The sequence below is a fragment of the Staurois parvus genome, unplaced genomic scaffold (genome assembly GCF_062004578.1).
Source record: "Staurois parvus isolate SC_StPar_1 unplaced genomic scaffold, SC_StPar_1.0 ptg000997l, whole genome shotgun sequence".
NCBI classification, from domain to species: domain Eukaryota; kingdom Metazoa; phylum Chordata; class Amphibia; order Anura; family Ranidae; genus Staurois; species Staurois parvus.
Genome location: NW_028318793.1, coordinates 3,254,206 through 3,272,431, shown reverse-complemented (window position 1 = coordinate 3,272,431; position 18,226 = coordinate 3,254,206). Strand labels below are relative to the sequence as shown.

The window sequence follows — 18,226 nt, the reverse complement described above, 5'->3', positions numbered from 1 at the left end:
CTTTAGAAATATATTTACTGAGAAAAAAATGGTGACTTGTTCATTACATATTTTACCTGCTGTAGATCTGTACATTTAAAAGCTTTGTGGTGTAAAAATACTCTACCACACTTTAAAATTTACTTGCAAGTTAGCTTTAGAATCTGTACCAGACTGTTAAAAACATTAACTATGGTAGAGCTTTTTCCCCAATGTTGGGTTATAACTGTACAAAAAAAAAAAAAAAAGTAAATTCTAATTATCAGACAACTATTACTTAAATAAGGTTTTGTTTTGCAGGGGAAAAATGTAAAACCCTTGTATGCTTCACTGGCAGTTGAAGCCCTCAATTCCACCATCATATACAACTCAATCACAATAAACAGATAATAAATGTAATTTCCATTATTACCTCTATCCCATCAAAGCAAAGTTTAATCACGGGCACATATGCTTCTTCTACAGCCTGTAAAGGAAAAAAGGGTCAATGGTAAGCATCTTACAATAAAAGAAAAAAAATACACATAATAAAACGCAGGAAGGATTCCAGAATAGTTCTAGAGTACATCTCTTCTCTGCAGTAGACTTTGAAGACATCAATTTACTGCGGCTCCTTCACTGACAAATCACAGGTTGAAACAGGACATGAACAGGTACACCTGTCCTGATGTATGCATGAGAGCTACTATTCCTGGCCTCTTTCTGAAAATGCTAGATACCTGGCTGTGTCTAGCTTTAATGCTTTTCGAACTGCAGTGTAGCCTGCAGTAGTGTACAGAAAGGTTGCCAAGCTGGCTAAATACTACTTACATGCATCTCAAAAGTGTATTCAGCTTTCTGCCAAAGAGCGGTTTCAACTAGTACGCTTATTTTAAAGTGGTCATTATGGTAATGGAAGTGCGCATTTAATACTGATGCCAAACAGTGTATCTAAGGTATACTGGATGATGTGGTCCCACAGACACTTACTAAAAAAGGTGGTGATCTCCAGATCACCATTTCAAGCCCTGGAATACAATACTGGAAATCAGAACACCCTCTGGCTTCAGAGTAGTGGATACGTATAATGGGCTTTACCTTGAGATATGAATGTCTAATTTACCAACATCAACGCTGCCCCAATAAATCTGAACGTGAGTGGGAAGACTGGTTGAATACCTCTGGACTTGCCCATTTGATTTGGTGGCACTGACATTATCAGCCGATCTCCTTAAACTAACCAATGTCTATTTTCTCCTTTTATGGCTTTGTAAAGTCTGTTTGAGAATGAATGTACCTGCAACCTATGTAATCTGTTAGGCTACATTCACACTGCATTTATTCGTGTTTGCCACATTATTTTTACAGGACACGGGACTCAAAAAAAAAACAAAACAAAAAAAAAACACCTGACCCGCAATGGATCAGTGTGAAGCATTCCATAGGAGTACATGGTCACATGTTTTTTTCTTATCCCCCCCATTTTTTTTTTTTTTTTTAAACACAAAGGCAAAAGACAAATAGATCAGTGTGAAAGCAGCCTGTGTATCATATAGTGTCATGCTGTTTTGTACAGACAACTGAAAATGCTGGAATTTTGTACTTCCCAAACTTTTTTTTTTATAGAAACACACACCACACAACAAACTTACACGTAGGTCCTTCACTTCATCTTGAAGTTTCAGCTTCTCATAAAAAGATGTAAAGAAGTCCGTTCTTTCAACATGTCTAGGTGCCACACACAAGGCATCGATATCAGCACCTGTAAATCAAGCCAGGGTTACACAACTTGACAAGACCTCAGAGTGTCTTTAAAGAAAAGCATTATTAAAAAACGGACTTCAAATCAGGTTCTCAGTGCATTTTAGGAAACAAAACCATTCTAGTGGGGGGGAAACTGTTAAAGTACATCTAAGCACATATAAAACATTAGGCAGAATTTCCTTCACTTCCTCTCTGGTGCACTCATCAGGAACTGAGAGAATACCTTTCCAACATGAGATATACAGGGGTTGGACAAAACTAAATAAGTATTGGAAACACTACATGGATTTGCAGGCATGAAAGCGACAATATTATTCGTGTTGAAAGTGGAAGTGATGCAACACGGTTTTGCTTCCGCTGTGTGATGAGACACCTAGTTAACAGTTGGGAAGCCTCACTGTCATCATTCACTGCGTGGGCTACTAGTAATACTGAGTCAAGTCAGAGCTTACCAAGCTTCAAAGAGGGCAAATTGTTGGTGCCCACTTAGCTGTTACCTCTGTGACTCAAGTTGCCAATTTATCTGCGGTGTCACGAGATAGTATCATAAGGTTATGATGGCATATACAGCTTCCGGGAAAACGTAGTCTGATCAGCATAAGCACGGTCCACATGGTCAACTGACTGAAAGACAAAAAAGTACATTGTGCAGGATTGTGACCCAGAATAAGAAAACAACTGCTGCAAAAGTGACTGCAGAGCTCAATCTCAGTCTTCATGGGACGGAGATTGAGCTCTGCAGTCTCTTGCAGCAGCTTTCTTATTCTGAATCATAATCCTGCACAATGTCCTTTTGACTCTTTTGGTCAGTTGACCATGCTCATTGCTCAGGCGGTTTCCCAGAAACTGCATATGCTGTCATAAGGTTTCCCCCCCATTTTCCTGCTGAAGTTGCTATTCAGTTAAATATTGCTTTTAGTTAACCACCTGTCGACCACCCATTTACAGTTTTACTGCTACAAGGCAGTAGCAATATGCAAAATCATACATAGAGATATATATATATCTATCACATGCACTGTCATACCCATGCGGTCATTGGCTCCTGTAGGTATTGATCACTGGGTCCCAGTCAGTGATTCATGGCTAGGACTCGGCAATCGGGCTAGCAGGTCTAATAGAAGAAAATAATCAGCTCCATGTCACACTGTGAATGAAGACTAGGGAGTGAACATAAATGTATTTAGGTATCAGGAACAGCAAATGATCTACTCTCCTCTGCCTTCCACTAAAGCTAATGGAGCACAGATCGTATGACAGCCAAAACTCAAAGTAAACACCATCTCCTCTAACATTATCACACTGGAGAAATGCCCTAAAAAAAAAATTTCACAAAACACGGGAACCATGGTTATCATTAAGGACATGTGATGTTTTTCAGTTGGACTTGTTCATGTCTTTTGTCCTCAGGGCATAGTTATGTCTTGTTTTTGATTGTAAAAAAATATAATACGTCACTTCTGAGTTTTTTCTAGATCAATGAATGGATGTTTACTGGTCTACCTCCCTTCTACCTGGTGACATCAGCCATGCCGATCTAAGGCTTGCAGGTGGGACAGCTTGGGAAATATGGCATGGGAGGCCTATGTCCTGGGGGTTTGTGTAAACGAACAGGCAGCTGTACAGATACCTTACTGCTTCCATCTGAAAGCCTGTGATTTTGGTAAGCTTGTAAAGTTGTCTAACATTTACAGGCATGATACAACAGCTGAGAGTGTGTGTAATAACTGATCAGTACTGGGCCAGGTTTTCACACTGCTTTCTAGACTAGGTTACTTGGAGGGTGACATACAATACCAATTGTAAAGTTAAGCCCAGCCATATCAAGCCATTTTCAAATGGCTTTGGTGCAGGCAGTGACAAGGAAACCCTGACCAGAAGGTTTTGCCAAGAAAAATTAAGCTCAAAGAGACCTCCTATAGTAAAATAGATTTCCATACAAAACCTCTATTATAGGAGGGGAAAATTCAGGCGCTAGTAATGTGGATCTAGAAATCTTCAAAAAAAAAAAAAAAAAAAAAAAAAAGAAGCTTCATTGTTGTTACAAAACAGGAATTTTACAAAATGAGCAATGTTGCTATAGAAGACAAAATTACACAACAGGAAATGGCTCCACATCTACATTACCTTTAGTATGGACCCCCAATCGGTATGATCCAAAAGTAAATATTTTGCCTCCAACATTCTCAATTACAGACTGAGGCAGGTGCTGGTGGAGAGATGGAAGAGATTAAAATTAGCCGTATGTGGCTTACTATTTGTTATGTAATAAAGCTACACCATATTATAAAACAAAGACATTACATTTAATTTCCCTAAACGCAGAAATTCAATAAGAGTTTCTCATCATCCAGACCCAACAAGGAATCAAAGAAAAAAAAAAATATTTGATAGGTTTTCCTTTAAAGCCAATCATAGCAAATATATAAAAATGACTTAAGCGTGCATAAGGCATGCAGGGTTTAGATGACACGCATTAAAAATGCATTGTATAACAATTCCCCACAGACACTGCGCTTCAGTGTTATACTGCTATGCTACATGTTACAATGGTCTGGAAAATCAAAAGGCCTCGTCCATCTTTTTTTAAAGAAAAAAAAAAAAGGCAGAGGATCCCATGGGACATGGATTAGTACTGATTAAAGGGGCTTGCATCCTTTGGTTAAAGTGACATTAAATGCAAAACCACCAATTCACATTCATGATACATTAATATAGTATTACAAGCAACAGTATGTTGTCAGGATTAAAATACTGCTTCCAAATGCCTTTCATGCCTGATACAACCTGGCTATGTAGCCATTTTTCAATTGCTCCACACCGCAATGTGCAGTATGTGGGCGGATCAGGCAGGAAACCTCTAATGAATCCTGCAAACAAAACTGCAGGTGGTTTTCATTTTCCCAGTGGTCACCCAGCACAGGTTGATATCCAGTGACAGCAACAATCACAAAGCTGGAGCCACCCACAAGCTGATGAAAAAAGAAAAAAAAAAAAAAGTCACATGGTGCAGCTTGAATAAGAAGAAAGAAGAGGAGACGAATAGCTCCACTAAAGGGAAATGGCAAAGTTTGCACAGTGTAAGTGGCAACACAGCCAGAGAATCAGCTGCTACTGTGCTGCCATTACCAACAGGGTGGTCTATGGAATGGCAGGATCAACCACGTATTTACCAAAAATAAAATATTGAAGGAGGGAAAGGTTCAGATTATAGAGGTGCTTACTGTTAAAAAAAAAAAAAAAAAAAAAAATTTGCACACTAAAATGTTTGCATTTAATGACACTAATTAGAAGCAGCATATGCTCCGTTTTCTAAGTTTAGGGGACTGGCTCATGCTTTATGCTTGCACCACTCTTAAATCCCCCAAATACATGAATAACTTTTCTGGAGTTGTAGAGAGCAAAAAAAAAAAAAAAAAACCACAAACACGTTAAAAGAGCTCACATAAAATCATTCACAACCTATAGATCCACTTCAGCTTACCTTCTGTTCACTGATTTCACGAATCCATTCTTTCACCAAATTATTCAACTTCCCCAGAATTAAGATTCTGTTAAAAAACAAAAAAAAAAAAAAAAACACATCTAGAATATTAAAACTTTACAGAATTAGTCTAAATTAAGTATTGTTGGAGTTCTTAAACCTAAGTAAAATAGTGATGCCCACAGCAATCAAACAATAAGCACTAGGCAAATGCCAGCTAGAATTTTATTGGCTGCAATAGAGAAGACATGCATTTTTCTGTAAACTGGTTTCTCTTTATGCCTCTAAAATTCATTGTTCACCGGACTCACCTGCGCTGTAATTCCTCCTCTTCCTCAAAGACGCCATAAGGTTTTAAAGTCTCTATGAGTTTCTGAGTGAGACTGCAGTCTGTCTCCTTGGGTACCGCTAAGCTGATAGGAGAGGTGATGCCAAAATTCTTGGAGGTCTGTTGTGGAGTTCCCTGGTTTACAATTGGACTAAAGCAAGAAAAAAAAGAGGAAAGTGTCAGAATAAAGCTGGCCCAACTGGAAAGCAGAAAAGGCTCAAAACTGAGATAAAAAAACAGTAGAATCCCCTAGATAATCCAATGCTAAAGCAGTTTCTCAGCAGTGCCATCATAATCATTTTACACTACGGGCGTGTAGGTTTGCTTTTATATGGTCATTGAGCGTTTATGAAGAACGGGTGAGGAGAAAACGGAATGAAGATTACACAGGAGTATTGAAAAGCACTTTTCGATGTATGCAGGGTAAGGTGCATGCCTGAAGGGGAAGGGAATGAGCGCGCGGATCTATTTGCATATTGGAGGTGGATGGAGCATGATCACACTTATTTAAGAGGATAATTATAGTGATGGAGAGTTGTATGCAGTCTCACCCTGTGAGGGTAAGAGTGATTAGTGTGGATATGATTCACATACTGTTCTATATTTTGCACAGGTGTATCACGTATTACATTATATGTGGAAATTACCACACTAGATTAGTTTTTTGCTTTGGACATTGGAAGCAGATGGTCAAGAAGAAAGGAGATCAAATGATACATAACGCATTCGGATTGGGGAAACTCTGGTGAGAATATACAGTTAGGTCCATATATATTTGGATAGAGGTACAATTTTCATACTTTTGGCTCTGTATGCCACCAGAATAAAACTAAAATGAAACAATCCAAATGAATTTGAAGTGCAGACTTCAAGCTTTAATTCAAGGGGTTAAACAAATATTAAGTACAAATTTTAGGAACTGCAACACAGTCCCTTCATTTTCACGGGCACAAATGTAATTGGACAAATGAACATAATCATAAATAGAATGTTCATTTTTAATATCTTGTGGAGAATCCTTTACTGGTAATGACTGCCAGAAGTCTGAAACTCATGGACATTACCAACGACTGGGTTTTCTCCTGATGCTTTGCCAGGTTCTAACAGCAGCTGCTAGTTGTTCTTTGTTTTTGGCCTTTCGTTTTGCCTTCAGCAAGTGAAATGCACGCTCAGTTGGATTGAGATCAGGTGATTGACTCGGCAATTGCAGAATACAATACTTTTCCTTCAAAAGCTCCTGGGTTGCTTTTGCACTGTTTTGGATCATTGTCCATCTGTAATGTGAAGCGCCGTCTAATCAACTTTGCTGCATTTGGCTGAATCTGGGCTGACAGTATATCTCTAAACACTGCAGAATTCATCCGGCTGCTTCTGTCACATCAATAAACACCAATGACCCAGTGCCACTGGAAGCCATGCATTCCCATGCCATCACACTGCCTCCACCATGCTTTAAAGAGGACGTTGCGTGCTTTGGATCATGAGCTGTTCCAAGCCTTCTCCACACTTTCTTTCCGTCATTCTGGTACAGATTAATCTTAGTTTCATCCATCCAAAGAATGCTTTTCCAGAACTGGTCTGGCTTTTTTTTAGATGTGTTTTGGAAAATTCTAATCTGGCTTTTCTATTCTTCAGGCTTATGAATGGTCTGCACCTTGTGGTGAACCCTCTGTATTTGTTCTCATGAAGTCTTCTCTTGACACAGAGGATCCTGCGATCATCCACCACTGTTGTCTTCCGTAGATCTCCATGCCTTTTTATGTTGCCGAGCTCACCAGTGCATTCTTCTTTCCTCAGAAAGTACCAAACTATTGATTTGGCCACTCCTAACGTTGCTGCTATCTCTCTAATAGATTTGTTTCATTTTTGAAGCCTTACAATGGCCTGTTTCACTTGCAAGGACAGCTCCTTTGAACGCATGATGTAGGTTCACAGCAATAGATTCCAAATGCAAATACCACACTTAGGAATTACAGCTCCTAAGAGTCTGGAGTTAATTCTAAACCCTTCCTCCAATTTGGATGTACATAGCCTCAAATTAAACCCGAGACTGTGCACTTTCAGCCCATATCCATTATAGAACAATAGCTTGAATATGTTTTGGTAAATACCTAAAACAAACAAAAAAAAAAAAAAACACCACACTAAAAATTGTGCTTGTGTCCAAATATATATGGACCCATTTTGTGAAGGCTCTCTTAAAAACCCAACTACAGCCATGTATTTTGGTTTGGACTTGGAAAGGATTAGAACCTCAGTCAGTTTTTCAGTGCAATCTTTCTGCTAGGGACTGTCTTTGTGGAAGCAAAGGGAGAATCTCTTCAAACCAGTCAATGATCAACAAAAACATCTCTAGTAAAATACAGAAGGGTTAAATCTCTTTATAGGTTTCAATTGCAGCTCACTGGGGAGCGGAAGGGTGTGACAGAGCATGGGGGGGGGGGCAGGGTGGCAGAAATGCAGGGCTGAGCTGCCCCCAAGCAGATTTAGGTAGCAGACTGGTGTGTATACATGAAAAAGCTGACTTTACTTGTAGCGATCAGCAGGCAGCAAGCCTGAAGAACTCTGCACATTCCAAGTCAATGGGGAAGTACCAAAAACTCCCCACAACCATCTGCAATGCATGCAGATGTAGCATATGTTTGTTGGTAAAACGGAGGTTAAATCAGGTGGTACATTGCTTCCTCACCGTCTGTCAGCAGCCACTGTAGTGCAATCCGAACGTGGATCAGGCTTTAGAGGCAAGGGAGATTTAGACACGTGTCTAAATGTTCCCTAGTACTGGGACAGAATGAGAGGACATCTGCACAGCTGGGACACAATAAAACCCAGCTGTGGTTACAACCCTTGTCTATTACACCCCAGGAGAAAAAATGCTGACACTGATCTTAACGTCTTCAGGAGCTAAGGAGTCCAAAGAATCTCCAGCATCTAAAACACTTCTGAATGTGTTCAGAATGCCAGTATTGAAATACAGGCCAGTGGATGGAACCACAGAAGTCGGAGGGGGGCCAGGCACCCGACACACCACATCAGTATGAACTAGAGTTAAAAGGATAAGTTCACCTTTGGAACATGTTACATGTTCCACCCATTTTTAGACTGCATTCACACTTGAGCGATTTGTAGCTTGGAGCTCCATAAACTGTCAAACTTAAAAAAAAAAAACAAATGTTCTCAATGGTGCCTGTTCATACCGGACTGCGCAAACAGGCACCATAGAGAATAGATTTTTTTTAAGTTTGAGGGTTTTTGGAGTTTCAAGCTACAAATCTCAAAAGTGTGAATGCATCCTTAGGGTGGAACATGTAACATGTTCCAGCAACTGCACCACTCCCCTCCCTGTGACAGCGGGTGGGGGATCCTCTCCCCGCACTTGCTGTCACAACTTGAAAGCAGTAAGCTCCAGCCACACAGCACTGAATCATTCATTCTGTTTTCTGCAAAGTGCGGCTGACAGCTTGAAGTTCTCAATGAACTACAAGGGCAATAGTGAGCATAGACAGCTATCCTGAGGAGTCTGCAGGTGCACCAGCTATTTGCTGATCACTGGTGCAATGCTCTGCAGGCTACTTAGAAAATAAATAAATAAATAAAATGCACATTTCTTCATTAAAAAAAAAAAAGTGCATTTATTATTTTATTTTCCAAAAGGTGAACTTAGCGGTTTCATTTTCATGCACATTGATGTGCATTTTATATTTGCTAATAAAAACTGTTGAAACTTTTTACCTGGGGCTAAAAATGATCCTACCCAGTGGGTACTCCAGGCATCTAAATGCCTGCAAATGGACAGGGAAGAAAAAAAAAAAAAAAAAAAAAAAGGAGGAGGGGGACCTGAGCCGTTTACATTTATCATTTACAATTTTGTAAAGATGTGAAAAAGCTTTATTTATATCACTGTCTTTATTGTAGGTTTACTAAAAAACACACACTAACCCCTCCAGCCCTCTTGAATTAAACTGTACTACACTCCCTTGATCCCTCCGGCTTACTTATCTCAAGGAGCCAGCTACGTCCTGCTTCAGGCCATGGCTTAGTTTTGATCCTCTCTGTCCCGTCCTCTTGACCGTACAGTAAGTAACCATAGATTTGTAAAAAAAAGTGACTAACTTTTCCAGTTTTAGACAATTGTACTATACAAGCCTACAGTCATTCACGGTTTAGGTACAGTCACAGCTGACGAGGTCTGTGGTTAGACAGGTGAAATAAACAGTTCAGGAGAGACTGTTCCTCTATTCTTGCTAATAATGTTTAGTTCAGGAGGGTAGGTTAGTGTACTTTTAACTAAAAATGACACTTGCATATTAATCACTTCCCATCTGACATACGTACACAGTGCCTTGAAATTTTCTGTTTTGTCATGTTACAACCGAAAACGTAAATGTATTTTATTGGGATTTTATGTGATAGACCAACACAAAGTGGCACATAATTGTGAAGTGGAAGGAAAATGGTTTTCAAAATTTTTTACAAATAAATGTGAAAAGTGTGGCGGCATTTGTATTCAGCTCTGAGTCAATACTTTGTAGAACCCCATTTCAATGCAATTACAGCTGCAAGTCTTTTTGGGGATGTCTCTACCAGCTTTGCACATCTAGAGAGGGACATTTCTGCCCATTCTTTGCAAAATAGCTCAAGCTCTGTCAGATTGGATGGAGAGCGTCTGTGAACAGCAATTTTCAAGTCTTGCCACAGATTCTCAATTGGATTTAGGTCTGGACTTTGACTGAGCCATTCTAACATGAATATGCTTTGATCTAAACCATTCCATTGTAGCTCTGGCTGTATGTTTAGGGTCGTTGTCCTGCTGGAAGGTGAACCTCCGCCCCGGTCTCAAGTCTTTTGCAGACTCTAACAGGTTTTCTTCTAAGATTGCCCTGTACTTGGCTCCATCCATCTTCCCATCAACTCTAAATACAAATGCACGCGACAAATGCACGCCACACTTTTCAGATATTTGAAAACATTTTTTAAAACAATTTATCATTTTCCGTCTACTTCACAATGATGTGCCACTTTGTGTTGGTCGATCACATAAAATACATTTACGTTTTTAGTTGTAACATGAAAAAATGTGCAAAAATGTCAAGGGGTATGAATACTTTTTCAAGGCACTGTATAAATGTCCTGAAGTGAAGTGGTTAAAGTGGTTGTAAAGGCTGAAGTTTTTTTACCTTTATGCATGAAGGTAAAAAACAAAACAAAAAAAAACAACAAAAACCCTATGTGCTGCTTTCCTCACAGCCCCCCCATAATAGTCACCGGCACCCCCCTCTCAATCCAGTGCTGTGCACAGGAGCCTCAGGTCTGTCTCCTCATTGGCTGAAAGGCAGAAGCGGGAGCCATTGGCTGCCACTGCTGTCAATCATAGCTAGTGAGCCAATAAGAGAGCGGGGATGTCTTATGGACACAGAGGGGGGCTCAGGAGCGAGCACGCACCAGTGCCTCCATAGCAAGCAGCTTGCTATTTGGGGCACTGGTCAAGGAGAAGGAGCTCCAGCGGGGGACCTGAGAAGAAGACAATCAGGGCTGCTATGTGCAAAACCATTACACAGAGAAGGGAAGTATAACATGTTTGTTATTTAGAAAAAAAAAAAAAAAAACCCCCAAAAAAATTTAAATATCACTAACACCAGGATCATGGCTGCAATTCCTCAGGGAAGCCTGGGACCGTGGTAAGCAGAAGGTATGGCTGCCCACAGAAGAGATGGAGAAACATTCGGCCTCCCCTCATCAACTTTAATTTATTATGCCAGAAGCAACTAAGATTTCATCATAAAGCCAAGATCATGCTGAAGGGCAAGTAAGACATCAAGAGTCCACTGAAATTAATGGAAAATTCATCAAAAATGCACTACGGTGGCATTTTTGGTGCGTTTTTTGAGTCACATGTCCATGATTCGCTGGGAGTCAGTCAACCAGGAAACACGTAAAAAAAAACCTGCATGTTTGTTTTTACAATGGTGCCGTGTGAACGGTCCCTTAAAAAGGGTTTAATACTGACTTTAACCACTTGCCCTCCTGACGATTTACCCCCCATTCATGACCAGGCCATTGTTTTGGCAATATAGGGATGAGCTACTTTAACTGACAATTGCATGGCCATGCAACACTGTACACAAATGAAATTTATAGGATTTTTTCCCCCCCACACAAATCAAGCTCTCTTTTGGCGGTATTTGATCAGCACTGGGTTTTTTTTTTTTTTTATTTTTGAGCTATAAATGAAAGCCAGAATTAAAAAAAAACAAAAACAAAAAAAAACACATACATATATGTACACACTTATATACATACACACACAAAAATCTTCATAAAAATTTAGGCCAAAATGTATTCTGCATGTCTTTGGCAAAATAAAAAAAAAAAAAAAAAAAAAGCCCAATAAGTGTATAATAATTGGTTTGCGTGAAAGTTATATCATCATCAAATGATGGTATATACACACTGGAATTTTTATTTATTTTTTATACCAGTTATGGTGGCGATCAGCGCAGCGACTTATAGTGGGACTACGATAGTATGACAGGGGGAGGGGGGGGGGGGGAACTAACTGCCACGAATACAGTGATCAGTGCTAATAAAAAGCACTGACACTGGGCAGGAGGAGGTTAACTGTGTTAGGGAATGATTTAACGGTGTACTGTTTTACTAGGGAACATGCTGGTTTTTATCTCCCTGCTTTGGAGAAAAATAAAAACCAGCAGGTCCCTGGTCCCCGGCTGCTATGCCAATCACAGAGTCCCAGCCAAGAATCGCTGGCCGGGACCTTGTGATTGACGCCTACAGGTGCCAATGACATCGTGGATAGGACCATGCGTGCCCCCTACCTGGAAATGCAGTCACGTACAAATACACGATTTTGTGCATAGCGGTTGCCCTGTAGCAGTTAAACTGATGCAGGGGGTCGGCAGGTTGTAAAAACATCTTTAACCACTTCCGCCACCCTATAACAGAAATACTGCCATAGGGCAGCAGGGCGAGATCATATACATGATTTGCATTTCTGGGTAGGAGGTACGTGTGCTACCATTGGCAGCTATAGATGTCAATCACCGGGTCCCGGCCGGAGATTCCCCGCCAGCAGCCGGCAATCACCAAGTAACACTGACGGGAGAGACCTGTGTAAAAACAGGTCTCTCTCCTGCCAGCAAGAACATGCTGCTGTGTGTTTCTCTGCACAACAGCATGTTTCCTTAGTAAAACACACACAGCACAGTATGTTAAGCAGCACACAATTAACCCTTTGATTGCCCCAGATGTTACCCCTTCCTGCCCAGTGCCAGTTCTTTTTATTAGCACTGATCACTGTATTAGTGTCATTGGGATATCAATGGTAGTTACTTCCCACCCAGTGTCAGAATGCCCATCGCAGTCCTGCTATAAGTCGCTGATCGCAGCCATAACTAATATAAATATATATTATATGTATATATAAAAAAAAATTCCACTATATATACACACACACTGCCATTTATAGACGCTATAACTTTCATGTAAAGCAATTAATTTACATATATTGGGATTTTTACATTTAGAATACATTTTGGCCTAAATTTGACAAAAGTTAGATTTTTTAATCTATTTTTACTGGATATGTTTTATAGCAAAAAGTCAAATAGTTTTTTTTTTGCAAAATTGTTGGTCTTGTTTGGTTTATAGCGCAAAATAAATGCACAGGTGTTCAAATACCACAGAATGAAAGCTCTATTTGTGGGGGGGGAAAAAAAAAAAAAAAAAAAAAAAAAAAAGGGAAAAATGTCATTTATGTACAGCATTGCATGACAGCGCTGTCAGTTAAAGGAACATGCAGCGCGGTATCGCAAAAAATGGCCTGGTCAGGAAGAGGGGGGAGGGGAGGGTTAAATCCTCTGGAGGGCAAGGGGTTAAAAAACCCCCCCAAAAAACTGAAGACAGCCTTAAAGAATACTTCAAATGACTAAGGTCACATTAGTAGTACCGAATCACATTAATACTAAGTAAATGTTTGTCCTAAGTAATGCTGTTCCTCAGTCACCCGCCTCGCTCACATGGCCTCTGTAAAACAATGCTATTTCCAGCAATCAGTGTGCACAAAAACTGTACGTAAAAATTGGGATTTTCATTTATTACCACATTAACACCCTGGTCACATCAAACCCGACTTTGAAATCTTGTGACTTCCCTTTAAGTCGCACGATTTCAAAGTTGGATGACATGCCAATTTTTAGATGTGATTTGCAAGACATCTGACAGATTTCTATCGCACCAAAAGTAGCGCATGTACTACTTTAGAAATCGGTGCCGTTCCGACCAAGTCGGATGAATGCTGTAATTGACGACAATAGGGTGCGACTTGGCATGCGACTGGCAAATCGCATGGCATGCAAATCACAAGCCAACTTGTATCCAGTGTGACTAGGTTTGTGCATGAAGCCTGAGGATGTTTTGCAAACTCTCCTAGAAGCCTTTTCTCCTGGCCAGCAGCATTTTGACAGAGAAAAAAAACCCCAAAAAACACCTGATACCTGAATAATAATTTATTCTAGCCATCGCAATGAATTCATGCCCAAGAGCTTGATGACTGTAAATATGCCAAAAAGCATGTTTTACAAGAATCACTGCGTATTTTCTGCCAAAACTCTTCTGCTCCTGGACACACTGGCTGTGCAGTTTTTTCTGCCTAAGGGCCGGTTCACACTATAGAAACACAGTCCAGATGTGATTTTGCATGCATGGTTTTGGCACGTTCCGGGGCGTTTGACGCATTTCGGTGCTTTTTTTATTCATGCCAGTTGGTTTTATCCTCTCATTTTCTTCAATATAAACAGGGGCATGTGCGTTAGTTTTTGGTACATTTTACCGTGTTCCAGTACAGTTCTGTGCAGAAAAAAAAAATTCAGCATGTTCTACTTTTGGAACTGCAAGCACCAATATGAACTATGACACTGATAACCATAACCTTCTGGGTGTTTTGGATGCAGAAAAAAAAAAAAAAAACGCAACTAAAACGCAAGTAATGTGAACTGGCCCCAAAAGTCCTTGCCACTAAACGCTGCTAAAAGCCTAATGTGCACGGAGTTTAGAAGCAGAAAAAACAAAAAAAAAGTCCCATTAGTGTAGGATATCCCTCACTTTCTGTACCAATAGCAGGGGTCTTGCAGACAGGAGATCTTTGCAATGGGGATACATACAGCGATTGTACCATTAATTAAGGTGTGGAAAGGCTGGAAGCACTAGAAAATGTTATATTTCGGTGCTCCAACAGACAAATTCCTTTCCATGTGACAGTGGTCACAGGAATAGAAGTGAGGGGAGATGTCCCATCAGACACGAATACTGCAACAAAAACATAACAGATGTTCTAACCCCTCTCAGCTCTATGATTGCAGTGATCGCCATTGGAAGAAATTAGCAACACGAATATTCAGTTCACAACTAAACTTTCAGTCCAGTAAACCAGCAATGTAAAAGCAGTAATAATCATAAAGGTAATTTAAGTTCTACTGTCTGACCCTAAATGCTATTTCTCCATTTCAGACAAAAGGTGTATGAGGTCATCTGTCTGGCAGCCATCCAATGAGGCCTCGCCTTCACTGTATGATATCATTATCTGCTTCGCTAACGCTGGCACATTGGCTGCTTTTTACTAATGCTTCTTATCTACACCGCTGCGGACATATCGATGTACGTGAAAACAATTCTGTGCAAATAGACAAATCATACATAAATGTAAATACCCTGAGAATGCACAAAAAATAAATAAAAATCCCTGATCCAGCACTGTGTTTAGCTGAGAGCAGATACATGCAGCGTGGGATTAGGTAGGAGAGCCTTCAACACCGGGTGACACTTCAAACATTTCAGGACTATGCCGTACCAGTGCTTCACTTGGCAGTTCTAGCATTGGGTGAGTGCAAACAACTACACTAATCACCAAGAAACATACCGGAGGGTCCACTCATCCAGTAAAATGTCACAATGGGGTCAATTCACTAAATGTTACCGCATGCGATATGAAGGTTGAGCGACTCATTTTTCAGAAATATCGCATGAGATAATATAAAAGTCAATTCAGCAAAGTAAAATATCGAATGTGAGGTAAATACCACACACATTTGTTAAATAATGAGATAAAATAAATAAATAAATCATTAAAGTCAATTCATTAAAAACCACACACCTTCATTATTTATCACCTGGTGTTTGCTGGCGGGATTTTAGAAATGTACAAAACAATTAGGTTTGGTTTACATATGTGCGGGTGGTGTGGCCGCGGATCCGCATGAAAATCCGGCACCACCCGCACAGAGAAATATGGACCCGCCACCCACACTGGAAAACGCAACAGTACCAGGAGCTAAGGTTCCCGCGCGGGCTGCGTTTTCAGAAGTGCAGGGACTTCTTCCCTGCGTGTCATGGGGCACAGGAGTCCATTCAAATGAATGGACTCCCGTGCAAAACGCAGCCCACACAGACGCATAGATGTGAACCGGGGCTAAGAGGAACTCCATAAATGGCCAGAAAGTGAAAAGTATACAATGTATCAATGTGAAAATGCTCTCTGAGCTCAGGAATGAAAATTGTAACATTTGATCAGAGAGATAAGTCTATGAATGAAAGCACATTACAATGTTTTCATATAATTGCTGTGTGCCTTCCGATGCAGTGTTAGCCTACAAAAAAATAAAATTATGAAAAAAAAAAACCACCAAAAAACGCAAAATTTAAGTTCTAAATATCACAAAACAAATATTTAAATGCATGTTTGAGTGAATTGACTACTATTTTAAATAAATACCACAAGTTATTTTAAAATAAAAAAATTTAAGCAGTATTTATTTCTTAGGCTCCATTCACACCAATGCGTTTTTAGTGCTTTTTGCTGAAACGCTCCACAGTCCATTTAAGGGCTTGTTCACACTTGACTGTTTTACCAACTCTTGCCAAACGCCCCTGTAGCGTTTGACAAGCGTTGGTCCGGCGTTTGCGGAGCATTTACCGCTCTGCAAACACCGCATGCGCGGTTTAGCAGCGGTTGCCAAGCGTTACAAATGCCAAACAAACGCCTATAATGAAGTTTGAATGGTGTTAACGCTCTGCAACCGTGTTGCAACCGCACCGCAAATGCCGTCCGGCGTTTGCGGAGCGGCACCATAGACTTAAATAGGAGGCTTCAACTCCTCCTGACTCAACCAGAGGCGTCCGTTTTGCCGCGACGCTAACGCTCCCATTTGAACAGCACCATGTGCTGCAATGTCCAGAATTTTCCCAGGCGGTCAGGAAACGGTAAAAACGCTTCCCAAAGCCTGTCTGCCACTTGCTAACAAGGCTAGTGTGATCGTAGCCTAACATGGTTTCTTATGGGACATGTTCACATCGATGCTTTTCTGAGCTGCTGTGTTTTTGGAAAGGGTCAGGTACTTTTTTTAAAAAGCAAAAAAATCAGCGTCTTTGCTACAATAGAGTTCAATGGACAATCTGCTAAAAAATGCACGGTAGTACGTTTTCACCATGTTTTGCATTTTTATTCTAACCAGCAAGTAAAAAAAAAAAAAAAAAAAAAATCCCACTTAAAATTTTTTTTTTTAACAAAACACGGTAAAAAAAAAGCCTCAAAAACGTGTAGGGGAAAAAAAAAAAAACCCACACAAACTGGGAAAAGCACTGCAAAACGGACACACAGCAAACTACACAGGTGTGAATGGAGCCTTAGTGAATTGACCCCAATGACCTTAACAGAAGCAGCACAATGTGTACACATTTCATGACGCCCCCAACACTGAACACACCATAAACACATCCATTGATTTTTGGCGGAATCTAATTCAGGACCACATCAGCACGAACATATCATACAGCTAGCTAGCGTTCAAATTGAAAGGACACATTTCACAAACCAGCCAACCACAGGAAAGATTTAGGCCAAATTCAGACCTTGTGGTAACAACAAAATCACCACAATGTACTGTACTGCCCAAATGCTCATTCATTTCAACAGTATCATTGGGCTAGGCTTCTGAATAGCACCGCAATATTAAAGTGGCGGACAACGCACCCCAAGGCAGTGTAACCAATCTTATGCCATGCGTTATGGTGTGCTGCATTACAAAAAAGTATAGATTTCTCATAAGACATGTTTTATAAATACTGAGGAAAGTTCATGTTACCAACAACTGAATTTCTTGTGTAGCTTTCCACAGCAGGACTGGCAATAAACACCCTATACGTTTTGTTTTTAATTCTTATAATGGCAACTGCATGTTTTTTCATTGATCCAGTTTTTTGAATGGAGAACCGCTGTGTGATACAAGGATGACACCAAGCAGGTTTACAATTCCTATACAATCCATGTGTGCACCTTACCATTCTTATCAAACACTATGGGGTTGGTTTACTAAAGACAAATACATTGTGAGCTGCAAGTTGCAGTTGCTCCAGATCTGAGGGGAAGCTCTGCAGATTTCTATCATCCAATCACGTTCAAAGTAAAAATTGTGTTTTTTTTTTCCTTACATGTGTTTGGGTATTCTTTGCAAAATGAAGCTTTACCTCATTTTTAAGCTGTGGAACAACTGCACCTGCAAAGTGCACAGTTTATTTGCCTTTAGCAAACCAACCCCTATGCATACATATATTTTAGGCTTCACTCCAGTAAAATATTATTTTGCTTTGGAAATGAGATTCTGTCCGTTTTTTTAAATCAATGT

General features: G+C 40.1%; 1 protein-coding gene across 1 annotated transcript in view; it reads right to left on the bottom strand.

Moving 5' to 3' along the window:
- The window catches only part of PAPOLA (poly(A) polymerase alpha), a 56,516-nt gene that overhangs the window by 32,382 nt on the left and 5,908 nt on the right, over positions 1–18,226 (bottom strand). Inside the window, exons 2-6 of the mRNA XM_089657425.1 lie at positions 5,518–5,685; positions 5,207–5,273; positions 3,850–3,931; positions 1,611–1,720; positions 392–445 (exon numbers count right to left, since the gene is read on the bottom strand). Of these exons, the coding sequence (XP_089513551.1) occupies positions 392–445; positions 1,611–1,720; positions 3,850–3,931; positions 5,207–5,273; positions 5,518–5,685 (481 nt within the window). The remainder of the gene's footprint in view (positions 1–391; positions 446–1,610; positions 1,721–3,849; positions 3,932–5,206; positions 5,274–5,517; positions 5,686–18,226) is intronic.